At 48.4% G+C, this 26,160-nt stretch overlaps 2 protein-coding genes across 4 annotated transcripts in view; one reads left to right on the top strand and one right to left on the bottom strand.

Annotated features, from left to right (window-relative positions):
* Positions 1-316: 316 nt before the first annotated feature.
* On the bottom strand, positions 317-24,919 carry LOC146345360 (GTPase IMAP family member 1-like). 2 transcript variants are annotated; one of them, XM_084860096.1, is made up of 4 exons: positions 24,092-24,919; positions 15,585-15,649; positions 13,081-13,312; positions 317-2,961 (listed from the first exon to the last, which is right to left on the bottom strand). In XM_084860096.1, the coding sequence occupies exons 3-4, from the start codon at positions 13,307-13,309 to the stop codon at positions 2,189-2,191; spliced, it is 1,002 nt and encodes a 333-aa protein (XP_084716222.1). In that variant the 5' UTR covers positions 13,310-13,312; positions 15,585-15,649; positions 24,092-24,919; the 3' UTR covers positions 317-2,188. The 2 variants fall into 2 exon arrangements, with proteins under 2 accessions (XP_084716222.1, XP_084716221.1); XM_084860095.1 differs by having other exon boundaries at positions 13,081-13,749.
* Positions 24,061-26,160, top strand: part of LOC146345361 (GTPase IMAP family member 7-like) — a 40,512-nt gene continuing 38,412 nt past the window's right edge. For both annotated transcript variants that reach the window (XM_084860145.1, XM_084860146.1), the window contains exon 1: positions 24,061-24,406. The gene's annotated coding sequence lies outside the window, so the exon portion shown is untranslated. The remainder of the gene's footprint in view (positions 24,407-26,160) is intronic.

Consider the following 26,160-nt stretch of genomic DNA (forward strand, 5'->3'; position numbering starts at 1 on the left):
ACAGGGACGCAAATGACGGCAGCTACAACAGCTGCCATTTGCGTCCCTGCAGGGCTGCCCAGCAGCCTGATGTCTGGCTGTGGGCGGCCGGAGCTGGGTGGCGCCTCCGTGGCTTGGCCACGGAGTGGAGCCGGCTGGCCAGGATTCTGGGGGGAGGCACAGAGCACCTCCCTGCCCAGCGAGGATTCCGGGGGAGGGACGGAGCTCCTCCCCCCACCTGCGGAACCCGGTGGAGCCAGGTAAGCGGGGTTTCGTACACCCCTATTCCATATCAAGCAGTACATTAAAAAAATAAAAGAATTTTCCACACCAGAAGTCTTGTATCCTCTTGATTTTATTGTTCTCTGGTCTTCCAATTTGCTAATACATTTTTTTTTACAGTTTGAAAATCGTTTTCCTTAGGGTGTTTTGACTTATTACAAACACTCTTACTTTTTCTCCCACAGTATTATTTATTTAATTTTATTTATTTAAAAAGCATATATCCTGTTTCTCCCCTAGAAGAAAGTTGTTGTTGTTCAGTCGTTCAGTCGTGTCCGACTCTTTGTGACCCCACAGACCATAGCACGCCAGGCCTTCCTGTCCTGCGCTCTCTCCCGGAGCGTGCTCAGGTTCATATTCATTGCATCGGTGATGCTATCTAGTCATCTCATCCTCTGCCGTCCCCTTCTCCTTTTGCCCTCAGTCTTTCCCAGCATCAGGGTCTTTTCCAGGGAGTTTTCTCTTCGCATTAGGTGGCCAAAATGTTTGAGCTTCTGCTTCAGTATCTGTCCTTCCAATGAGCACTCAGGGTTGATTTCCTTTAGGATGGACTGATTTGACCTCCTTGCAGTCCAGGGGACTCGGAAGAGTCTTCTCCAGAAGAAAGTAGCTTGAACCAATTATATATACACACACACACACACACACACACACACACTCAAATCTACAAAAAACATAAAAGCCAAATGATTTTTAAATCAACAAAAACAACAAGTAAACCCCGCCCCACAAACCCAAAGTGAAGGCAGAGAGAAAGGGTAAGAGTCTTCAGACAGCCATAGCAAGAAGAGGAGTGCTTTTCAGCTGAAGCCCTTCCTAAACAGACAGTTTGGGGCCAAACACATAAAGTCATAGGAGCCCCGGCCAACCTCGATCAGAGGGGCATCCCACAAGGAGAGGGGGGCTCATGTTTTTAGGAGGAAACACCTGACCGCGCACTGGGTGGGCATTCTTCTGTCTTGAAATCGGAACTGATTTACTCGCACGCAGCTCCCATGCATTGCAATGGGGCTTGCGCAGGGGATGGTTCTGAATGGATCATGCCCTTGGACCGTGGTCTGTACTGAATTACTTTTGTTATAGCCTCTGAGCTTGAACAGTGTGTTTTATGTACAGAAAGGGACATGGAGTTTGGCACAGGGAGACAGGTGGGCACCAGGAGCAGGGAATGTTTCACGGGCAATGGCGATAGGGAGCAGTAGGGAGAGGCAGGTGGCTGGGCAGGGCTGGGCTGGGCTGGGGGTGGGGGGCTTGGCAGTTGTGAAATGTGCCCCAAGCTGCCTGCCTACCATGGGACTGGATCTGAGTGAAATGTTTCCAAATCTTTCCTTGCCCCCTCTACACCATGGACAGCTAGGTAATTGTAGACTCTGAACTTAATGGTCTTACAGGTCCCCCACCCCCACCCCATTTAGACAGCCATGGTATTGCTTCAGTTGGGAAGTGCACAACTAACATTTCTCTTCTTCCCACACACCCCGTTCCATGTTTTACTGGCTTCTTCATCCCTGATATGTTAGAACTGACAACAAAAACAAAAGTTTGCAAACCCTGATAGTAATTTAAAAAAGATAATTTCTGAGCATGACTACAGGAATAATGGGGAGTTTGTTTCTGCTGCCCTGATGCTAAACATGTTTACTTGGCAATAAGCAGACTTTTGTTGTAGAAAAGGATCATGCATTTTTAAAGTCAGAATAAGAAATAGCAACTGTTACCATGAATACGCCCCATCAGCCACCTCCTGTCTATAAAATGTTTTTAAAAGTAAGAAGCAAGGCTGCTGCAGCGAGTGGCATCAGCCATGGAGGGTCTGTCATGCCCATGCCAGCCCAGGTGCCAGCCAGGAGAGGGGGGAAGCAAGCCTGTGTGCTGCTGCACCCACCAGCTGTTGCTCTCTGACTCTGGGTGGTGATCTGGGGAGCTCCTAGGCTACAGACCCCTGGACCTGGGCTCCAAGGACCACTGTTTCTCTGCCGTTCACATGTGTTTCTGGCCTCTCTTCCTCCTCCTCTCTCTGCCTTTTTCTCAAGCGCACCTCAGAACTTGCACCCCAATTCACAACACAGTAGGGCTCATCTTGATTCTGTGGCAACATCTCCTCGATCTGAGAGAGCAGCTTCTCCGCTTGGGCTGCCTGCTTCTCCCCTGCTTCTCTGTTGTTGAAACCACAATACCGGCCGCTGCATTCGCCAAGCAGCTTCTGCAAGTGTTGGTTATCTGAGTGAGATATATAATCCCCCAAGCTTTCATTGCGCAAGTCTTCCATGCGGGTGAAGAGTACAAACAAGCAGTTTTGGACCTCGTTGCGAAAAATCTTCTTCACCTGCTCCACCGCCTGACGGTCTTCTTCTGTGAAACGGCCCACTTGGACAACCAGCACCAGAGCACGTGGGCATGGGCTGGAGAGATGGAGACAGCGCTCAATCGCAGCAGGATCCTGGGGTTCATCAGAGGCAAAAATCGCTGGGGTGTCGAGAACAACAATCCGCTTCTTCTTCCACTCTCTGATTCCCAGCTGGCAAGACGTTGTTACTGGGGTCAAGCTGAGTCTGGAGTCAAACCACTTTTTCCCAAGGATGGTGTTTCCAGTTGCGCTTTTTCCTCCTCCTGTCTTCCCAACAAGGACGATGCGCAGCTCCGATTCCTCAGAGGTCAGACTGAGGTGCTCTTGCTCTGGTGGAAGAGCGACTGTTGTTGCTGTGAAGAGAAGAGCAGTGTTGGGGAATCCAATTGCTGCTTGCGGATTAATACACAAACTTTGTATCATGGACTGTAGAAGCCACTCCAGATCAGAGACCTCAGCCCAGCTGGAATCTCATTTCCCTGAATCACCTTTTCCCTGCCCATCCCCATTACTTCTTTCTGGATCTCAGAAACTCTGCCCAGGATGCTGCTGTTGAGAATGATGTTTCCTACATGTCAGGATATAACAAGGAATGATGGGACCCACGTACACGCTGTGCCAATGCAGAAAGTTGTACAAAAAAGCCATGGGTAGTATCCAAAGTTAGTCCCACTTAAAGTGGACTCATTGAGATGAATGGGACTCTAGTTAGTCATGAGTAACATAAGTCCCATTCATTTCAATAGGTCTAATGTAAGTAGGACTAACATTGGATAATACCCTATGTAATGAATTGAGGATACTATTGCTTTAGCACAGAAAGAATAATCAGATGGACTGGATGGGGGTAACTGGAGCTCAGTCTTCACAAGATAGAGTTGCTCTTGGCGGGTGGGGATGTCAGAGAAATCCACTGCGGATTCAAATGTAGGGATGTACAAAAGTCACTTACCTTTTCGAAGGGTGACATTCACGGTGTGGGGGGGGAGGCGCTCCGTCCCTCCCCTGAAATTCTCCCTGGCCGACTCCGTAGAGCCGCTGGCCAGGGCCACCTGCAGCCGGACATCCAACCACTGGGCAGCCTGCACAGGGATGCAAATGGCGGCTGCTGTTGCTGCCGCCATTTGCGTCCTTGCATTTTGCCATGATAGGCTAAGTATATATTTATGTAGCCTATCATGGCAAAAAAAAAAAAAAAGGGGGAACGCAAATGGTGGTGGCTACGGTGGCCGCCATTTGCGTTCCCTTTTTTTTGCCATGATAGGCTACGTAAATACTTACGTAGCCTATCATGGCCTCTGCAGGGATGCAAATGGCGTCCCTGCATTAGCTGTGATAGGCTACGTAAGTATTTACGTGGCCTATCACGGCTATAATGAAGAAGCAAATGGTGGCTGCAGACACAGCCAACATTTGCAAAGCAGCATGAACGGCAGCAGGTAGGTGCTCCGTTTCGCACACCTTTCAAGGGGTGGGAGGCAGGGAGCTTCATTCCACCACGGATTTCAAGGGGCCGAATGCACTGGCATTTGGCCTCACCGAGATCCGTGGTGGAATTCTCTGACATCCCTATTCAAATGAGGCCGGATTCTTTGGAATCTGGCCTCAGGAATCCGCAGTGGATCAGGACCACTTACCTCTGCTCCAGGAGGACTGGAGGTGGAACAGCACTCGGCCGCTTCTTGCCAGCCAGAGCCGTTTGCCTCCTCCCTGTCCCTGCCGGTTGCCATGTCTTTTCTTAAAAAAAAAAAAAAGTGATTGGCAGGATGTGCCCATAGACTTAGACACAAATGGAGTCATGAATCTTGCATCTACGTCTATGTTTCCATAGGCTTATATGCAAGATTCACAACTCTATTTTGTGTCTAAGTCTATGGGCACATCCTGCCGACCACCATTTTTTTTTTTAAGGCATGGCAATCGGCAGGGACAGGGAGAAGGAGAATGGCTCTGGCTGGCAGGAGGGAAGGTAAGCGGCCCCCAAGCCAGTCCCTCCCCCGGAATCCTCATGGAGCGGAGCTGCTCTGGAAGATTCCGTGGGGAGGAATGGATCACCTCCGCCCCCCAGATTCCCCACTGGAACAGACGGTGGGGAATCCGTACACCCCTATTGGTGGGTGGCTCTATGGTTCTGGGAGACGGTGCTCAAACTATTCTGGATATGTTCTTCTCCCACTTAAAAAGCGGGTTTGCCATTTGCGGTGCTCTTGGATCCAGCCCTTGCTCTGGATGCCCAGGAAGCACCTGTGGCATGAAACATCCTCCGCGAGTCTAGGGTGATGCCCTGGTTGTGACTCCTCCTGGAGAGGGAAAGCCAGGCCAGGCTACTCATGACCTGACAATGCCCAGATTGATGATTGCATTGATGGGGAACGTCCGGCCTGTGGCCGAATTTGGACCGCCGGGTCACCTGTTCAGGCCCCAGAGGCCTCAGGAGAGGCCCCTCCCCCTCAAGGAAGGATGAGGGGGCGGGAGAGTGACTGAGCCATGGCTCCAGAGCGCCCTCCTCGAGGATGTGGCTCAACTGGCCTCACTGCTCCCTGATCGGGAAGGGGAGGGAGAGCAAGTCTGGCTTGGGGCTCAGCCAGGCCTCGAGAAGCTGCTCAGGTGACTGCTCTAGTGAGAGGCAGACGAAGCAGCCCAGTCTCGGGGGAGGGGCATGCATGTGTGTCTGCACGTGTGTGTGTATGCATGTGTGTGTCAGGGAAGAAGGCATCACGGGTGAGTGCCAGCAGTGGGGGTGACCCCACCCACTTTTGGGTTGTGGCTTCACCCATTGCTGGCATGCACCCCCCACATCCCAGTCTGGAGCCAGTTCAGCCCTTGGGGCGAAATAGGTTCCCCACACCTGGATTACTGCTGTGCACGCTGTGTGGGTCTGGCTTGGAAGAGTGTTTGGAAGGTGCAGCTGGCTCAAAACGCAGTGGCCACACTGCAGCCTGGGATCTTTGACTGGTATTGCAAGATCCCCACTGGCTTTCAGTGTGTTTCTAGGCACAACTGAAACTGATGGCTCTGATCTAGAAGGTTCCATAGGACCTCAGGTGTCGAATGCTCTTCCTCCCATAACAACCTGCCAGTTAACTGGGACGCCCTTCAGGACATTGCCCTGCCTTCAGAGGATGGCCAGGCAGTGACTGGAGACAGCCTTGTCAATGGTGGTGCCCCATGTTACAAGGCAGCCCCACCGTCTGCTGTCTGGGGAAGAAGGGTCCTGTGCCTGGAAGGGGACCAGGGTTTTTGGTCTCGAAGAGGAGCAGACAGGCAAGTTCCACCAGGATATTGAGGCCCCGCATGTCCCAAGTGAAGATGGTGTTCACACTCGCAAATGTCAGATCTTGCCTCAGCATGAACCACAAGAGCCCCAAGCAAGACATATTTTATGCTGATTTCCAGGGAAAAAATAAGCATTCATCATCTTTTTAAAGCTGTGAGACCCTAAACCCCATATTGTGCAAGCTGACATGCCCACTTGACTCTTTGGTGGGAATGGACAGACACCCCCCCCCCCATCCAGGTCCTCTGGGTGCCCACTAAGCTGCTGATCCAACTTGGTATCATTCCAATGTATTACTATGGCCATTCAGCAGTTCAGGGCAGGTGTAAGGGGAGGTTTCTGGGAGCAGGGTGGGGGAGGGGGGATGCGTGGGCATGGAAATAATCCCAGGCAGATTTCGGAAAAAACACACACCCATGTCTAGGGCCTTTTGAAACTGGTGATTAAGACTGCAGTCACTTTCTGTTTGTTGCATTCAGATTCCTTTGTGTATTTGGAGTTGATCCCTAGAAACTATGTCAGGGGTCATAGAAGTTGTTCTCTATAACCACCACATTAGTAAGTATTTTGATTCAGAGTTATTTTGTATGAAAAATAAATGTTTATCTCTTTCGGTATTTCAATTTGGAGATGATCCCTAACATCTTCCAATGATTTCCTATGGTCTTTTGGAATAAACCAATGCCTTCCAATGGCCATTCGGTGTCCTACTTTTTAATACCTTCCCCCCTTGGTTCTTCTTCCCCAAATGTATTGCTAGATGTAGCCTGATGCCTTCAACACCTACCTCCAGATACCTCCTCCGAGGGGCCCAGGAAGGCACCAACAAGGGAGCGGGCCTTCTCAGTGGTGTCTCTCCATTTATGGAACAATCTCCCTGACGAGGCCTGCCTGGGGCCATCATGGACATCTTTTCGGTGCTGGGTTAAGACCTTCCTGTTCTCTCAGGCATTTGGCAGCATATGATGTGGTTTTAATCAGGCCCTGGATTTTTCTTATGGTGGTTTAAGAATTGTCTAGATATATGTGGGTCTGTGTGTGTGCTGTCTGTTAATATGTTTGCGCCTAAATGGGGCTTTATCCTATGTATACTGGTTAATGGTTTATAACCTTTGCCTGGAGAGATTTGGCTATTGGGCGGTATAGAAATGTAAAAGATGAATGCATGAATGAATGAGAACTGAGCAGAGCTCAGCTCACAGTCCTTCCACACAAAACCCCACTCCTGGTTACTTCCAAACTTTCTTCTTTTCAGCAGTGTAATTTGGGGTAAGGGAAGTTCACTTGGTTATTGCCATTGCTAAACAATTGGTTGTCAGAAAACCTTCCCAATCTCCTGCAAATTGCCCCCAAACCTTCCAGTAGATCCAGATCTACCTCCTTCCCATTCCTGTTCTGGAGAACTTGAAAGCTGGCACAATTTTGTGGAATTTTGTTTGGTCTTAATAAAGGTATTACCCCACTGTGGAATTTGTCTATGGCTGCACATAAAAAAGGCCTGAGTGCATCAAAGAGCAAGTCCACTCTTTCTGATAGATCTGGTGACGGAGCAGTGACAAGCCCTGGGTATGAAGTCTACTTTGAGAAATTTTATACCAGATCCACTTCTGTTGTTTCTCAATAGGTGGATCTAGGCTGTGTTTCCACAACAACAGAAGGAGAAGCTAAAGGAGGAGTACCAGATTTTTTAAAAAGGAATCGGCTTTGCTGTGAGCAGGGTTCCACGAGCAGATTCTCAGTATTTTTACTGGACCAGTAAAAATAGCTTCACAGACATACTTCCTGGTGGGGGTAGAGGTTGGAGTGAATATCATCTGAGTAGGAATGTCAGAGAATTCTACCACGGATCTCGGTGAGGCCAAATGCCAGTGCATTCAGCCCCCCAAAATCCGTGGTGGAACGAAGCCCCCCACCCCCCCACCCTGTGAAAGGCACGCAAAACGGCGCACTTACCTGCTGCCGCTGGTGCTGCTTTGCATATGGCGGCCGTGTCTGTGGCCGCCATTTGCTTCTTCATTATAGCCGTGATAGGCTACGTAAATACTTACGTAAACTATCACGGCTAATGCAGGGACGCCATTTGCGTCCCTGTGGAGACCGTGATAGGCTAAAAAAAGGGAACGCAAATGGCGGTGGCTACGGCGGCTGCCATTTGTGTTCCCTTTTTTTTGGCCGTGATAGGCTACATAAATAATTACGTAGCCTATTATGGCAAAAGATGGGGGCACAAATGGCAGCCACTACGCCATTTGCACCCCTGTCTTTTGCTGTAATAGGCTACATAAATATTTACGTTTCCTATCACGGCAAAAAAAAAAAGGGAACGAAAATGGCGGCTGCCGTAGCCATTTGCGTTCCCTTTTTTTTTTTTTTGCCATGATAGGCTATGTAAATATTTACATTTACATAGCACATACAGCACATATACTTGTGCTGGGAAAGTGCGGGGGGGGGGGGAGAACATAAAGATGGAAACCAGCTCCCATTTTAACCCACATGACCTCATTGATTACAATGGGATTTACTTCTGGGTAGACAGTAATGGGTGTGTTGTGGGAAAGAGAGCAGTAAACACAAAGGCAGAAACCAGCCCCTATTGTAACCTGCAGGATCTCTGTAACAAAGCTGTGAAGTAGTTACTTCCTAAGGCAATGAATTGGAGCCTTAATCCCACTTAAGAAAGTAGGTTTTAAAATGTGCCATTTCAATTGAGGGGGATCTCTGTAAGTTCTGTTGTGGGCATTCAAAGGCAAGCCTCATTGACCACAATGGGAGTTACTTCTGAGGAGATGCTAACAGGTTTGTTGTGGGAAAGAGATAGAAACCAGTGTCCATTTTAATGCACAGGATCTCTATAAGGTAGCTGTGAAGTAGTTACTTCCTAAGGCAATGAACTGGAGCCTTGAGATTGCACTTAATCCCATTTAAGGAATTGGGCTTTGAAATGTGCCATGTCAATTGAGGGTCTTCTCTGTTATTTCTGTGGGCATTCAGAGGGCAAGCCTCATTCAGCACAATGGGAGGAAACACCCTTTGACTGGAGTCATGGTGAAAGGCACACCCCTGGGCAGGGCTAGCATATCGGGGTCAATGTGGGGGTTGGGGCACACAGCAACTATACTGGGGAGAACCGGACTCAAGGAAAAGAATCAGACTTTAAGCAGTCTCAGGAAATCTGGTTTTCCCTGATCAGCTCCAGGGTGGCTGCTGGGTGGCCACGACGTCATCCATCCCTAATGACTTCAACATGTAGCCAACTCAGAGTAAATCGCTGGTGGAAACACCTCCTAGTGTCCAGGCAATGTATTTCCAGAAAACCAAAACATGGCAGACTCCTCCACAGAAGTGCTGTGGGTTACAATATCAGGCTACAAAACTAATTTAGTACTAGGAACATGTTGTCATCCCCCAAACCAGAATGCTCAGGGTGATCTGCAGATGGAAAGTAAAATCAGGGAGGCCTCCAAGCAAGGAAGTGTTGCAATTAGGGATGGCAGAGAATTCTGCCACGGATCTCAGGGAGGCAGAATGCCAGTGCATTCGGCCCCCTGAAATCTGTGGCGGAACGGCCTGCCCCCCCGCCCCCCCCCACGGATCCCCCCGGGATGAGACTTACCTGAGGCGGATCTTCCGGGTGGTGGTGGCGGCTGGTCTTCTGACAGGCTGCCGCTGCCGCAATTTGCAGGTTGTTTTTTTTTTTACACCCACGTGATAGGCTACGTAAGTTTTTATGTAGCCTAAAACGTCTGGGTAAAAAAATAAAATAAAAGGCGTACGCAAATGGCAGCGGCTACAGCCACCGCCATTTGCGTTCCTTATTTTGGGCCGTCTTAGTCTATGTAAATAATTACGTAGACTAAGACGGCGAAAATAAGCGGAACGCAAATAGCGTCCACTACACTATTTGCATTCCCCTTATTTTCGCCGTCTTAGTCTACGTAAATATTTACGTAGATTAAGACGTCAAAAATAAGGAACGCAAATGGAGGCGGCCGTAGCCGCCGCCATTTGCGTACGCGGTTGTTGTTGTTGTTTTTCCCCCAGAGCCCTCTGCGGCCGGTAATCCGGCTGCAGACGGCTGTGGCCTGGCTGGGCCTGGCCAGCTGCTGAGCCGGCCAAGGAGGATTCCGGGGGGCAGGAATGGAGCGCCTCCCCCTCCGTCCAGGATTCCGGGGGGAGGGACGGAGCGCCTCCCTCCCCACCATCAGCATAATCCGCGAACAGGTAAGTGATTTTCGTACATCCCTAGTTGCAATAATGGGTTACTTCAGTTACCACACCCTGACTGGATGCATTCATGTTCCAGTCATGACAAAAAGGCTGAATTTCTTGATACCCTAAATTACTGTGTCCTAGAACAGTTGGTGACAGAATCGACCAGAGGGGAGGTGACCCTGGATTTAATCCTAAATTGTGTTGCCCATAGGGATGTACGAACGTTCTGCCACAGATCTCAGGGAGGCCGAATGCCAGCACATTCGGCCCCCCAAAATCTGTGGCAGAACGGCCCGCCACCCCCCGCCACCCCCCCGGGACGGGACTTACCTGGGGCGGATCTTCCTGGCGGCGGCGGCTCCAGCGACGGTTTGGCAGTGGCGGCTCCGGCGGCCGGTCTTCCGCTACGCTATTTGCGTTCCCCTTATTTTCGCCGTCTTAGTCTACGTAAATGTTTATGTAGACTAAGACATGCCAAAATAAGGAACGGAAATGGCGGCACCCATGGGCGCCGCCATTTGCGTACACATTTTTTTTTTTTTAATCAGCCGTAGCCGCCGCCGTTTGCATCCCTGCAGTCAGCCGTGATAGGCTACATAAATGTTTACGTAGCCTATCACGGCTGACTGCAGGGATGCAAATGGCGGCGGCTATGGCCGCTGCCATTTGTGTCCCTGCTAGCCAGTGGCCGGATGTCCGCTGCGGAGCACAGCCGGATGTCCGCTGCGGAGCACAGAATCGCTGCAGAGCACAGCTGACTGGCCAGGATTCCAGGGGGGGGGAGGAATGGAGCGCCTCCCCCCCGGCGAGGATTCCGGGGGGAGGGATGGAACACCTCCCCCCGCACCATCAGCATAATCCCCAAAAGCCAGTGTAGTGTAGTGGTGAGAGTGACGGACTGGGAGCCGGGAGATCCGGGTTCTAGTCCCCACTTGGCCATGGAAGCTCACTGGGTGACTTTGGGCCAGTCACAGACTCTCAGCCCAACCTACCTCACAGGGTTGTTGTTGTGAGGATACAACGGTGAGGAGGAGGATAATGTAAGCCGCCTTGAGTTCCTTGCAAGAGGAAAAAAGGCGGGATATAAATGCAATAAATAAATAAATAAATAAATAAATAAATAAAATAAAACAAAAGGTAAGTGATTTTTGTACATCCCTAGTTGCCCAGGGCCTAGTGCAAGATGTGAGTAATATTGAACCAGCTGGAAACAGTGATCACAGTGCAGTGCTACCAGATGTAATTTAAGTGGAAAATTGCCAAGGGAGTCCCACACAGTCACTTTTTACTTCAGAAGAGGAAAAGGCTATCAATGGCTATCTGAGGGCTATATGCTGCCTCCAGTATCAGAGGCAGTATGCCTACGCACACCAGTTGCTGGGGAACATGGGCGGGAGGGTGCTGTTGCATTCTTGTCCTGCTTGCGGGTTTCCCATGGGTAGAGGTTGGCCACTGCGTGAATATAATGCCGGACTAGAAGGATCCTTGGCCTGATCCAGCATGGCTCTTCTTATGTCCGATCTGAGCTACTCTGAAATCTTGGATTTCTGAACTCACTTTTTGAGGCAGCACTCATTTCCCACCATGGAAAAGCCCCAAAGGCTTAATATCTCAAGTTCGACAAAGGCTAGAGATTTAAAAAAATAAATAAATGAAAGCTGGGAATCTGGGAGTTATAGAAAATTGAAGGGGGTACAACTCCCCCTCTTGCCCCTTCCTGCAGATGCCCATGGTAGACAAACTGCAACTCCAACTCCCACAAACTCTGACCATTGACCTTCCTGGCTGGGGCTTCTGGGAGCTACAGTCCAAAACTTGGGGGGGGGGCAGTTACCAATGCCTAATATCTGTCTGTCTGTCTGTCTGTCTATCTATCTGGATGTCAGAGAATTCCACCAGGGACTCCAGTGAGGCTGGATTCTTTAGAATCTTCCCCCTCCCCGGAGTCCATGGCAGAATGGCCTCCCCCCCCGCCACCCCGCAGAATCCCCCTAGGATGGACCTACCTGGTGGCGGATGTGGCAGTGGCGGTGGCTCCAGCGGCAGCTCCGGCGGTGGATGAAGCGGCGGCAGCAGCGGCTCTGGCCGCTGCTGGGCTTCTGCGGCCGCAAATGGCGGCCATCATAGTGGCCGCCATTTGCGTCCCTACGCTAGCCCGTGATAGGTTATGTAAATATTTACGTAGCCTATCACGGGCTAGCGTAGGGACGCAAATTGCATCCGCCACGCAGGACACCATTTGCGTCTGCAGCAGCCCGGCAGCGGGTGGAGGCCCTGCTGCGGATCGCCCTGGCCGGTGGCTTTGTGGACTGGCCGCGGAGCGGAGCTGCCCAGGCAGGATTCTGGGGGGGAGGACCAGATCGCCTCCCCTCCGTTGAGGATTCCGGGGGGAGGAACAGATCACCTCCCCCCACCTGCGGACCCCAGCGGAGCCAGGTAAGTGGGGCTTCGTACACATCTATCTATCTATCTATCTATCTATCTATCTATCTATCTATCTATCTATCCTGTCTATCTATCTGAAATTGGAAAACCATGGCTTACCAAGTTCAAAGTGACAGGTCGGAATCCTACATATCACCTTTTTCCAACTGGGAGCCCTTCCATATGTTTCTGACTACAACTCCCACCATCCCCTTCAGTATGACTATGTGTGATGGGAGTTGTAGTTCAAAACATATGGAGTGTCCCAAGTAGGGAAGGCTGATTTACAGTCTTGCTTTACTTGTACTGTGACGGAGCAAGTCAGCTTTCTCCAACTGGGGAGTGGGAAATAGCTGAGAAAAGAGAAAGGCTGTGTATACCCTTCTCTCCCCCATGAGTGGCATGGGGGGGTCCTCTTCCATGGATGGGCACAGACACACAGACATATACACACACATGCACACACACATGTGTGTGCATGTGCGTGCACACACAGAGGGTAATTGGGTTAGGAACTGGATCAACACCTGCTAACTATCGACTTGCAGGCTCTTACCTTGAGAATTTTCCATCTCAATACATTCAAGGACATCCACCCATTCTTCTTCCTTCTCTGTACCATGTATTTCCTTTTTGGGATGCTGAGCCATTTCAAGGATGCAGAAAGGCTTGTTCTTGGTCTCCTGCACCATCTTCTCAACCTCTGAGAGCAGCTCTTCCAGTGGTTTTTTCTTTACCTCTTTGTTGCAAAATGCATAGTCTGGGCCATTACACTGGTGGATCATGTCCTGTAGTAGGCAACAGAACATTGTGGGACTATCTACATTTTCTTTTTCAGGGAATACAACTATGGTGCACTTTATGGCATTGTGGCCAAATATCTTCTTGACCCGTTCTATCACCTTCTTGTCATCTTCCGATAAATGACCCAGCTGGGTCACCAACACCAAAGCATGGGGGCCTGGACTGGAAAGACGGAAGCAGTGCTGGACCTCAGGGGAACTCTGAGGTTCCTTATTGTCCAAGTCAAAGAGATCTGGAGTATTGATGAGGACAAGCCGCCTCCCGTTCCATTCTCTGATTCCCAAGCAACATGATTGTCTTGGGGAGCCGATCTCAAATGTTCCCTTGCCAAGGATGCTGTTCCCTGCTGTACATTTACCAGCTTCCCATTTCCCAACCAGGATAATCCGAATCTCAGGGATTTGGGTCTCAGGTTCTGTTGCTGTTGAGAAGAATTCAGATGTTAGGGTGTGTGCCAATATATGTAGTGTGTGTGTGCATGTGAGAGAGGGAGAGGGAGAGGGAGTGGGAGAGAGAGAGTCATATTTGAAGTTGAAATTGTCACAGCCAGGCCTAGGATGGCAAGGGAATAAATCTGTTTCAATGAATGTCCCTGTTTCATTGGGACACAAAGATCAGGCCCTGGATTTGTCTTACAGTAGTAGATTGTTTAAAATTGTTTTAGGTATGTGCTATCTGTGTATGTGCTATCTGTTTATATGTTTTATGTAAATGGTTTTATACTTTGTATAATGTATTTTAATGGTTTTTAATTTTTGTAAACCACCCAGACAGCTTTGGCTATGGGGCGATATAGAAATGTAATAAATAAATAAATAAAATGGGATGGCAGATTTGCTCCCAGGACCTTGGGAGGTGGGCAGGGATGGTCCAGCTCCTGCATGTGTGTTAGGTACATGCATTTAAGTGCTTGCCAGCCTTGTACAAGGTGTAGGCAAGGGCAACTTAGATCACCCAGTGAAAGATAAATCCAAAAGGGAGGAACAGAAGAAAATATCATAGGAGAAGAGCTGTTTGCTGAGCAGAGCATTTATCTTGGGAGTTTAGCCTGCTTAATATTAAAACAACAACATACATGGGAGAGGTGATGTGATTATACCATACCTACAAAGGCTGGAGGTGGGCTATTTTGGTTTTCAAAACATGGGAGCAAAAAACCATCCTTGGCTACAAACAGGACAAAAAGTTATTGCAGTACAAGATATGGGGATGCTTCTTTCTGCATAGAGAGCATTTGAAAGATGCATGGTTACTTGAGGTATATGGGATTTAACCATGTTCGTGAAGTTAACAACTTTCAACAATATTAATTATAACTTGTAAATCAAGCTTGGCAACCAATGATTTATATTATGATACGATAGTACAAACCTGACAATAAATATTTGGCATAGCTACCTCTTGTTAATACCATGGGGACTGAATGTGCTCTCTGTTTGTTACGTCACTCCTGCCTTTTTTCACTCCTCCCCACCACTGTGTAACTTGTCTGACTTGCCGGAGTCTTCTGGAGTTGTTTTGTATGCAGGATTCATCTCTGCTTCTAGCAACCTATTTTTAAAATATAGTATAGATTGGTATGGGGGTGTTTATTGGATGGACGCATGGTCCTCCTTGGCAATCAGGGCTCGGGCCAAATTTTCATTTGAGGCCTTCAAACTCCTATGATTCCATGAAATAAGGAGGGATTCAGGATCTGTCTGCAAACAATCTGGCAGCCACAATCAGCATTGCCTCTCCTTCAGAAATGCAGGGGTGGGGAAACACTGCCCCCCTGCCCTGCTCTTGGAAAAATATGCACGGAAATATGCACATACTTTCATATGAAAAAAAACAAAAAACAGCTCACAATCTGATATGGACATGAGACAGAATGAGCTTCAAGGTGGAATTTGGAGGACTTCAACTAGCTTGAGTTTTGCTTGCATGCACATCCCCAGCCACACAAATGTTGTTGTTGTTGTTCAGTCGTTCAGTCGTGTCCGACTCTTCGTGACCCCATGGACCATAGCACGCCAGGCCTTCCTGTCCTGCGCTCTCTCCCGGAGCGTGCTCAAGTTCATATTCATTGCATCCGTGATGCTATCTAGCCAACTCCTTTACACACATGCATGCACGCGCACACACCACATCCCACCCCCATTCGCCCATCCATTCACAGATGCAACACAAAACACACGTGCATGCAGCCCACAGGAATCGCTGCTTTCAGGTGCTTCAGTCATCACAACTCTCAGAAACTGCTGCAAATCTTACCAACGGTTCCAAGTAAGTATGGCAGAACACGACTGTTGCTGAACCAAGTCATGGCTTGGAGTTTCCTAGAATAAGAAAAGCAAAGAGCAAGAAGTAATGCCTCTCACACAGTCTGGCAGTAAGATAAATCAATGTTTTCTCCCCCACACCCCATGCATTTACATAGAAAGGGCACCTTGAACAAAGGAATGAGAAGTCCTGGGTAATGCTACTCAGAGTCTGGCTTTCTCTGGAGTAGAAAGCACTGCAGACAAAAGGCATTTTTGCCGTATTTCCTTAACTCTCTCCCATGTTATTTCCACATGTACAAGCAGAGCATAAGTGGAGGCAAAGAGCAGGTCTGCTGGGCCACATTAGATCTCCAGCCAGAGGCCCTCTGTGCTTCAAGCTGCTGCCAACCTTCAGCCAACAGGGCTATAAGAGGCAATCCATCTAACAAAAGAGTGGTCAGCTAGAAGCCATGTTTTATTATTATTAAATGTATTAGATGCCTTTCCCTAAAAAAGACTCAAGGCATCTTACTGCAAGGGTTAAAACATACAAAGAGTTAAGACAATTTAAAACAGATAAACACAATTAAAAATGCCAGGACTCAATAAAACAACTAAATTAAGAAGCCCCCTTCATATGCCATCAAATGCCTGGGAGTAGAGGAAAGACTTAATGTGGCTCAGAAAAGATGAGAATGTTGGCACCAGGAAGGGCTCATTGGGGAGGGCATTCCACAATCAAGGGCTACCACCAAGAAGGCCCTCTCCCTTGTTGCTATCCTCCGAGCCTTCCACAGAGGAGGCACTCAAAGGAGGGTATCAGATGTCAACCATAGTATAAAGTTAGGTTCATACCAGGAGAGGCGCTCTGTCAGGTACTGCGGTCCTAAGCCATGTCAGGCTTCATAGGTCCAAACCAGCACCTTGAATTTGGCTCAGAAATTTGTATTTCCACATCTTTGAAAACACTGTGCCCAATTTAGACTTTGAGAACGTCCTACACAGTGGGTGAGAATTAAGATCATACTTGATTTTGTCACTGAAATAGTTTGAAGTAGAAAGGTTTCAGTTTCATAGGCTCATACCCATCATAATCATTTTTCTAATAGGAATACTACATAATAAAATATTTTAAAAAATTTTAAAATTAAAAAGTTTTAAAAATTAAACAATGATAAGCACAGATGCAATGAAAAGTTGAACCTATACAAATATGAGGTGTTAACACACTACACAACATGAGGCGGACCTTAAGAGTCTGGTACTTCTTGCCAGAGGAGAAATGGGGGTCAAATGCAGCACCACCACCCCCGTGCAGACATCGTGGCTGTGAGCCTTCTTTAAACATTTCTTAACTGACAATTTAATTACTTTTAAAGGAGTTTTTTTTTTAAGCCAAATGTCCATGAAGTGGAAATGTACTACAGTGGAAGAGCCCTGGTTTTAATATACCCTAACCCAAAACTTTCCCCAATTAACAATTAACAAGAATTGTATAGCAAAGGACAGGAAATAAACAATTAAGTATGGGCAAGTTGGTATGAAGGAAAGAGGAAGAAAGACAGAATGTAAAAAGGTGAGCGGTAGGAGAAAAACCAAAAACCAAACCCTGAAATCAGGGAGGTCTCCAAACCAGGAAGTGCTGTAATGATGGGTGACTTCAATTACCCCCACATTGACTGGATAAATGCGTACTCCAGTCACAAGAAAGAGGTTAAATTTATCAGTGTCTTAAATGAATGTGCCCTAGAACAGTTGGTCATGGAACCAACCACTGGTGTCGCCCAGAACTTAGTACAAGATCTACATGTTGTTGAGCCAGTTGGAAACAGTGACCACATTGCTTTCAGATCTCATATGTATTTAAGTGGGAAATTCCCCATGAAGTCCAACACGGTCCCAGTTGACTTCAGAAGAGGAAACTTCTGTAAAATGAGGGAACTGGTGAAAAGGAAATTGAAAGGGGGAGTCAAGAGGGTTATATCCCTTCAAAATGCTTGCAGGTTACTCAACACCACAATACTAGAAGCTCAGCTAAAATGTATACCACAGGTAAAGAAAGGTAGCACCAAGTCCAAGACGTCACCGGCATGGCCAACGGGCAGTGTCAAGGAAGCTATTAGAGAAAAGGGGGCTTCCTTCAGAAAATGGAAGTCTTGACCAAGTGAGGAAAATAAAAGGGAGCACAAGCTTGCACAAAGGCAACGCAAGCAGATCATAGAATCATAGAATCATAGAATAGTAGGGTTGGAAGGGGTCTACAAGGCCATCGAGTCCAACCCCCTGCTCAATGCAGGAATCCAAGTCACAGCATCCCCGACAGACGGCTGTCCAGCCTCGTCTTGAAGGCCTCCAGTGTGGGAGAGCCCACCACCTCCCCAGGTAATTGGTTCCATTGTCGTATTGCTCTGACACTCAGGAAGTTTTTCCTGATGTTCAGCCGGAATCTGGCTTCCTGTCACTTGAGCCCATTATTCCGTGTCCTGCACTCTGGGATGATCAAGAAGAGATCCTGGCCTTCTTCTCTGTGACAACCTTTCAAGTACTTGAAGAGTGCTATCCTATCTCTCTTCAGTCTTCTCTTCTCAAGGCTAAACATGCCCAGTTCTTTCAGTCTCTCTTCATAGGGCTTTGTTTCCAGTTCCCTGATCATCTTTGTTGCCCTCCTTTGAACCCTCTCCAGTTTGTCTGCATCCTTCTTAAAGTGTGGTGGCCAGAACTGGACACAGTACTCCAGATGAGGCCTAACCAGTGCTGAGTAGAGGGGAACTAGTACTTCCCGGGATTTGGAAGCGATGCTTCTATGAATGCAGCCCAAAATAGCGTTTGCCTTTTTTGCAGCCACATCACATTGTTGGCTCATATTCAGCTTGTGATCGACAACAATTCCAAGATCCTTCTCGCTCGTAGTGTGGTTGAGCCACGTATCCCCCATCTTGTAACTGTGCATTTGGTTTAAGATAATTAAACCATCTCTAAGATAATTAGAGATGCGAAAAAGCATTTGTAGAGCATATCACTAACAATATCAAGGGCAACAATAAAGCGTTCTTTAAATAGCAGAAAACTAGCTAGGGAGGCTGTTGGACCATTGGATGATAATGGAGTTAAAAAAGTACTGAAGGAGGACAAGGGGTTTGCAGAGAAGCTGAATGAATTCTTCTCATCGGTCTTCACTGCAGAAGATACAGGACAGATACCTGTGGCTGAATTAATGTTTTCAGGAAGGGAGTCTGAGGAATTGAGACAACTAGTGGTGACAAAAGGTGAAGTTCTCAAACTTACTGACAAATTGAAAACAAATAAATCCCTGGGCCCAGATAGAATCCATCCTAGAGTTCTTAAAGAACTCAAACATGAACTTGCTGATCTTCTAACCAAAATATGCAGCATGCCCCTAGGATCAGTCCCTGTTCCAGAGGACTGGAAGATGTCCAATGTAACACCAATTTTTAAAAAGGGACCCCAGGCAGATCCAGGAAATTACAGGAGAGTTAGCTTAATGTCTGTTCTTGGTAAATTGGTCGAAAGCATTATTAAAGATAAAATTTGTAAGCATATAGAAGGACAGGCCCTGCTGAAAAAGAATCAACATGGTTTCCGCAAAGGTAAGTCCTGTCTCACTAAGCTTTTAGAGTTCTCTGAGATTGTCAGTAAATAAGTAGATAGGGGTGATCTGGTGAACACTCTTTACTTGGTCTTCCAAAAGGCTTCTGTTCTGACAGAGTCCCTCACCAAAGACTTCTGAGCAAACTCAGCAATCATGGAATAAGGGAAGAGGTCCTCTTATGGATCAGTAACTGGCTAAGGATGCAATCTATGCAGATAGGTGGCCACTGGATGGGAGGGTGGATTGCGGGAGGAGGCTGTTGGACGACACATTGGATGTGTCATACCAGCATTTCCGCCCTCCTGGCCCTGGAATGCCCCCTGGTACTCCCCGTTTCAGCTGTTCTGTGCTCCTCTTGCAAGTGTGGAAGATGGGGCTTCTCTGCGCTGCCTTGCATGCAGCCCAGAAGGGAGGGGGGAGGTTGGTTCTCTGGGAACAGACCTCAGAGTGCGGGCTTTGAGGTCAGTTCCCAGAAAACAAGATATCCTATGGCCATCTAGCTGCTGACTAGCAGCCATAGGATTGCTCCCTGAAGAACAGAAAGCAGAGAGTAGGAATAAATGGTCAATTCTCGCAATGCAGGAAGTAAATAGTGGGGTCCCACAGGAGTCTGCATTGGGACCAATGTGTTTCAACCTGTTCATAAATGATCTGGAATTCTGAGTGAGCAGTGAGGTGTCCAAGTTTGCAGATGACACCAAATTATTTAGGGTGGTCAAAACAAAAAGGAATGGTGAGGAGTTCCAGAAGGATCTCCCCAATCTGGGAGAATGGGCATCCCAATGGCAAACGCGGTTCCATGTAAGCAAGTGTTAAGAGATGCATGCTGGTGCAAAAAATCCCCAATTCATGTCTACCCTGATGGGATTTGAACTAGTGGTGACCAACCAAGAAAGAGATCTTGGGGTTGTGGTGGACACCTTAATGAAGGTGTCAACCCAGTATGCAGCCACTGTAAAAAGTGTAAAAGGCAAACTCCATGTTAGGTGTAATTGGGAAAGGAACCTGTCATAAAACTGCCAATATCATCCTCTCCTTGTACAAATCTATGGTGCAACCACAATTGGAATACTGTGTCCAGTTCTGGTCAGCCCACCTAAAAAAAGATATCGTAGAGCTGGAAAAAAAATGCCAAAAAGGGCAACTAAAATGATGGAGAGTCTGGAGCACCTCCCCTGTGAGGGAAGGTTACAGCAGCTGGGATTGCTTAGCTTGGAAAAAGGAGGGTAAGGGGAGACATGATAGAGGCCTACAAGATTATGCATGATGTGGAGAATGTGGGTAGGGGGATATTTTCCTCCCTCTCATGATACCAGAACTTGAGGTCATCCCAACTTGGTAGGAGGTGATAGAGGTGTACAAAACTGTGCTTGGTGTGGTGATCGCTCTTTAAGATCAACCTTTCCCAGCACAGTTTCAGAGTATTTAACTAGCCAAGTGGTTTAGGTTAGTCTGCCTGTCCCTAGCATGGAGTTTATGCTGGTGCCAGGCTTGTACTTGGATTAAAGAATAAACTTTGGATGCTATAGGGGAGCCTTGTTTGTGTGGAAGCCTATTCCAAGGAACCCTTGAAGGACAAGTCATCAGATGGAGTCAGAAGTCAGTGTGGAATTTGGTTTGCAAGGTAATCTGGTTGAGAAATGGAAGTACTGGGAAAAAGCTTTTAAGTTATATGTCACTGCAGCAAGACGTATCTTTCCAAGAAATGGCAAGTAGCTATTCTGCTTCACTGTGTGGGAAAAGAAGCTTCAAGGGTATGTAATACTTTTGTCTCTCCTGAGGAAGGGCCAAAAGATAGAGCAGAAGTTCTTGAACCATTTAGAATATACTGTACTCCAGTATGTACAGAGCCAGTGTGGTGTAGTGGCGAGAGTGTTGGACTGGGAGCCAGGAGGTCCGGGTTTTAGTCCCCACTTGGCCATGGAAGCTCACTGGGTGACTTTGGGCCAGTCACAGACTCTCAGCCCAACCTACCTCACAAGGTTGATGATGTGAGGCTAAAATGGAGAGGAGGAGGATTATGTATGCCACCTTGCGTTCCTCAAAGAGGAAAAAAGGCGGGACATAAATGTAATAAATAAATAAATAAATAAATAAATAAATAATACTCCTCATAGGAACCTGGTGTTTGAACAATATTCCTTTTGGAGTTATTTACAGAGACAAGGAGAAACATTGAACAATTTTTTTTTACTCAACTTAGAATCAAAGCTAGCAGCTGTGAATTTGGAAGTGCAGCTAATGATATGGTGAGAGATAAGATTGTGTTCAGTGTGAAGGAGGAGAGATGAAAGGAAAGGCTTTTGAAGGAAACTGTTCTTACTCTTGAGAAAGCAGTTGAAATATAAGAGGAAACAAGAACTCAGCTGCAGACTATGGCAATTTCCTCCAAGGAGCTGCATGACATATTTGCGACTGACAAGAATTGTGAAGAGATCCAGTTCAGGTTACTGGAGCCAAAAAGTCACAATCTGAATGTGGATATGACCAGACTAGCGATAAGCGCCCCTATTTAGCTAGCCTTGAAAACGTCCAGTATTTGGAAAGACTGGTAATAGGTGTGGCATGAAAAATCATTTTGCCAGATTATGTAAAGCAACATCATTAACAAAGATATCAGAGTCATGAGTTTGATGTAAACAGTTGGTTGATCGGGAAATTACCTCAAGAGACTAATGGTTTAGATACAAGCCGAAGTGCTGGATGGTGTGTTGATATAATTATACAAGGATGTTCAGTAAAGTTTAAATTCGATACAGGAGCCTTCGTTTGTGTGTGAGCCTGCCCCACGGAACCCTTGAAGGACAGGACAGGTCATTGCACATGGTGTGGAGAAAGTGGAGAGGGAGACATTTTTCTCCCTCCCTCATAATACGGGAACCCAGTGGGGTCCTCCCTGAAGTTGGTGGTGGGAGATTCAGGACAGATCAGAGGAAGGCTTTCTCCACACAGCGCAGTGGAAGCACGGGCATTCACGTTCACAAGATGCAGTGATGGCCACTAGGGCTGTGCATGGACCCCTGATCCAACTCAGCGGGTGCTTTGGGGCTTCTCAGGCGGGCCCAATTCAGCTTGGCTTGATTCAGCCCCCCTCAACTTGCTTTGGCCGACAAAGCCGGATTGGGACATCTGAATCCCGCTTCGCCCCCCCCCCACATGCCACCCAGCCCCCAGCTCCGTATCTGGGTCTTTGGGCTTGTTCTGCGGGGGGGGGGAGGGTGGCCAGGGGAGCTGCTGCTGGTGCCACTGGGGGACCTGCTGCCAGGGGACCTGTGGCCGGCACCAGCTGCTGGGCCCTCTGTACGCATGCCAGCAGCTGCCTTGTTGTTCTGGGGATGGGGGGAGCTGTTCTAAAGTGGTGATTTCCTGTATTTCCGGAAACACAGGGAGTCGCCATTTTAAAAACAGCTCCACCCATCCCCCAGAACAACAAGGCAGCTGCTGGCCGCATCCACAGGACCCAGGCAAGGAGCTGGGGGCTGGGCAGCGGCAGTGGCAGCAGCGTGGCAGCTGGGCTCCCAGATCACACTGAAGTGCACCTAAGCGCTTTGGAGTGACCTGCTTCACCTTGGGCCACTTTGGGCCTCCTCTGCCTCGCCTCTGAGGTGGCCCGAAGTGGCCCGAATCACCCCGCTTTGACTCGGAGCTCGGGGTTTGTGCTGAAGTGGTGCACAGCCCTATTGGCCAGCAATCTGGATGGCTTGAAAAGGGGGTGAGATAAATTCCTGGAGAAGGCTATTAATGGCTCCTAGTCCTGATGGCTCTGTGCTCCCTCCAGTATCAGAGGCAGTAAGCTAATGTATGCCAGTTGCTGGGGAACATGCGTGGGAGGGTGCTCTTACACTCATCTCCTGCTTGTGGGTTCCCGGTTGACTGCTGGTTGGCCAGTGGCCGCTCTGTGAACAGACTGCTGGACTAGATGGCCTCTTGGCCTGATCCAGCAGGGCTGTTCTTATGTAGACACATATCAGAGAAAGAGCCATTTTTGACTGCACACATAGACATTTATGTCAACACCCCCCACCCCTCCAGGAATAAATAAGGTTGCCCCCTATCATGGACATGGATTAAGGTTGCAATCCTATACAAACTTGCATGGGAATCAGGGTGATTCTGGACTGAAAGCTCCTGGCCTTACCTGTTGAAAGGTGCTGTGCAGCGATTCCGTCTTTCTCTCCTTAATGAACTTCTTGGGTCCTTCTAGACATGGCTTTTATTGCACAATTGCCCTGGCTCATTCCCAGAGTTTACAGAATCAAGACATTGTCATCTTCCATCTGAAACCCTCCCATATTTACCCTCTATTTCTTTGTCTTTTTTTCTTACCAGAAAAAATAATAAACCATTAATAAAAGATGGAATGGCTGCACAGTGCCCTTTGATTGGTAGGGCTAAGAGCCCTATGCCTGGAAGCACTCTTAGTGGTAAGAACCAACACAGAAGCAGCAGCAGGAAAACACAGGAGGGTTACAAACGGAAGCAGACATCAACTGGACCCCTATAAAATTCCATGGGTGAAGCAGAGTGATTGAATGATAAAAGCCTCATCTGCAAGCATCCTCTATCCCATTGAACCTAGCAAGGGTTACTTCTGCGTAGCCCTACACAGGATTGCTCTGCGTGACATCTTTTCATTGAGGACCACGGTGGGAAAATGGATTGAATCAGTCATGCCCCATCACTGAGTTCAGCGGGACTTACTCCCAAATTAGCGTGCACAGGATTACAGCCTTACACCATTGTCACCCACAGCCATTCGAACTCGTTATCGCTGCTGTGCATGACTCCAATCGGGCACTGCATGCCTAGGCCTGTCAGCAGATCTTCTGCAGTTATGTGCTGAGCAATACGTCCCCTTGAGCGAATGCCTCACGCGTGCGGCAAAGTTTAAGCAAAAACCTTCTTACCTTCTGTTGGGGCATAAAGAGGAGAGCTGGAGTTGAAGAGGTCTTTCTTCCCTGGCTTCCCTCCTGGTATAGAATCAGCACTGAAAGACGTTAATGGACGGCACCTCCGGTTTTACTTTCTCAAGATGGGAGGTTTAAAGGGAAGCCAGTCGCCCGTTTTCCGCACAACGCTGCCCCCTCCTGCTCTTTGCACAGCGCTGTGCACCTTCCACAGCAGCTGTGTGGAGGCTGACAGATCAGCAGAGCTCCAATGCCACGCTGGAGGCAGCTCTCAATGCTCAATTTCCTCCCAAAGCTGAGGAAGCAGCCGCCCAGGTAGGAGCCATCCATCCCCTTGTGCTTCTTGGTGTCGGGCCGCGTTCGGGACAGGCTCTGCCCAGGGCAGGGGAGGAGCACGTGCCTGGTGGAGGAAGGTGCCCAGTGCAGCCCCTGGCACTCCATGCAGTGTATGTCAACCGTGAGACCGGCCGGGGGCCGGGGGGGGGGGGAACCACTTTCTGCTAGAAGTGGAAGCCGCTCCAGGCAGGGCATTGCTCGGCACGTGAAAGATTCAGGGCCAAGGCTCAAAGGACACAATTCTGCAAACATTTGCATGTGCTAATTCAGAAATAATTACTAGGAATTATTTAGATTCCACAGAAGGCAAAGCCACCCAATTGATTTCTCATCCAAGTCAGCTCAAATAAAATTAATTCTTCCATTAATTTGCACCATCCCGAATCAGTCGTTCCTCTTCAATTACGATTGATTTGCAAGGGGGAGAAAAAAATGCAGAAAAGGAAATGATCGGTAGTTTTTGCATGCTCTCTCTCTCTCTGTCTGGCTCTCTGTCTCTCTCTCCCTCTCTATCTGTCACACACAGACGCATGTGCGCACACACCCCATACCTAAAACTGGCAACTTTTACACCAAAATTGAGTTGCAAAACTTGACATGCTGCAAATAGAAAACAAGGCAAGGGCAAATCAGGGGATTACCCCCAATTAATGTCCCAATTTCCACCCAGATCCTGTTCCAAAATTTAAGCAATTCCCCTTCAATTAATTACCCTATTCATGAATACCTCTATACATTAAATTCAAGATAAACAAAGTGATGCACATTTCTGGACTGGTGGTGAGTGCTGGGTGAGTGGTGGAGGGCTGGGCTGGAGGGTGGGGTGGAGGAGTTAGAGGAAAGTGGGCAGGGTAAAAGATCACGAAGGAGAATAAAGTGGGAAGGAAGGCACTGGCAGGGAGTGGGGATCAGAGAGAGGGGAAAGTTGGAGCAAGAGCTGGGCAGCCTAGAGGAGACAAAGCATGCCTGCAAAGAGAAAGGGGGCGACGACAGAGGTGCGGCGGGGTGGGAAGTTCTCTCTCCCCACACCTTTCTCTGCCCTGCATTTTTTGGGGTTGTCTACATCTGGTGGGGAATGGTGACTTTTCCTCCAAACCCCAACAAATAGACATAGACAAGCACGCGCGCACACACACACACACACACACACATGTACGTGCGTGCGCGCGCACACACACACAGAGGATCTAACCCATACTTGTTTATCTGGAGAAGGATCTCCTGCCCAGATAGTTTTACCTTTCAGGGGGACAATGAACATATTTTTATTTGTCTTCATTCCCCATGCACCTCTCTTGCTCTCTCACTCTCTCTGTCCTTCCCCACTTCTCCCTCCCCCACTTGCCTCTCTCGTTCCCACCGGGAGGGAAGTGGCCCCCTGCCCCATGCAGTGAAGGTTCAGATGAGGCTTTTATGGCACCGCTGCCCTGCCTCATTCCTGGAATGTTATAGGGGAGTCCAGGTGACGTGGGTTGAGTTCAGGCAATCACAGCGAGGGAAGCAACCATCATGGCTGCTCCGCCCACCCCCGTCTGTGCAGCGAGTATGACCGCCATTTGCATTATGCCCTGTGCTACTGCATGGGCTGGCGTGTCATCTGAACCTGGCACATGGCGCAGCGGGGCGGGGGGTCATACCTACCCTACAACCCACGATGTGCAGTAGAGGTTGTAGGATGGGCACAACCCCTCCCCAAAGTGCTGTGTTCAGATGGCACGCCACCCCATGCTGCA

Source organism: Heloderma suspectum, chromosome 5 (assembly GCF_057233095.1).
Source record: "Heloderma suspectum isolate Gila_16-S chromosome 5, 16-S_ref, whole genome shotgun sequence".
NCBI lineage: Eukaryota > Metazoa > Chordata > Lepidosauria > Squamata > Helodermatidae > Heloderma > Heloderma suspectum.

What these genes read in the sequence shown, in the direction of transcription:
- LOC146345360 (XM_084860095.1), bottom strand. Translation starts at nt 15,636, where the DNA reads ATGACTTGGTTCAGCAACAGTCGTGTTCTGCCATACTTACTTGGAACC. An exon ending in ATACTTACTTGGAACCGTTG is followed by an intron (nt 13,750 to 15,584) that starts GTAAGATTTGCA and finishes TCTTCTCAACAG; the next exon opens with CAACAGAACCTGAGACCCAA. An exon ending in TGAGATGGAAAATTCTCAAG is followed by an intron (nt 2,962 to 13,080) that starts GTAAGAGCCTGC and finishes TTCTCTTCACAG; the next exon opens with CAACAACAGTCGCTCTTCCA.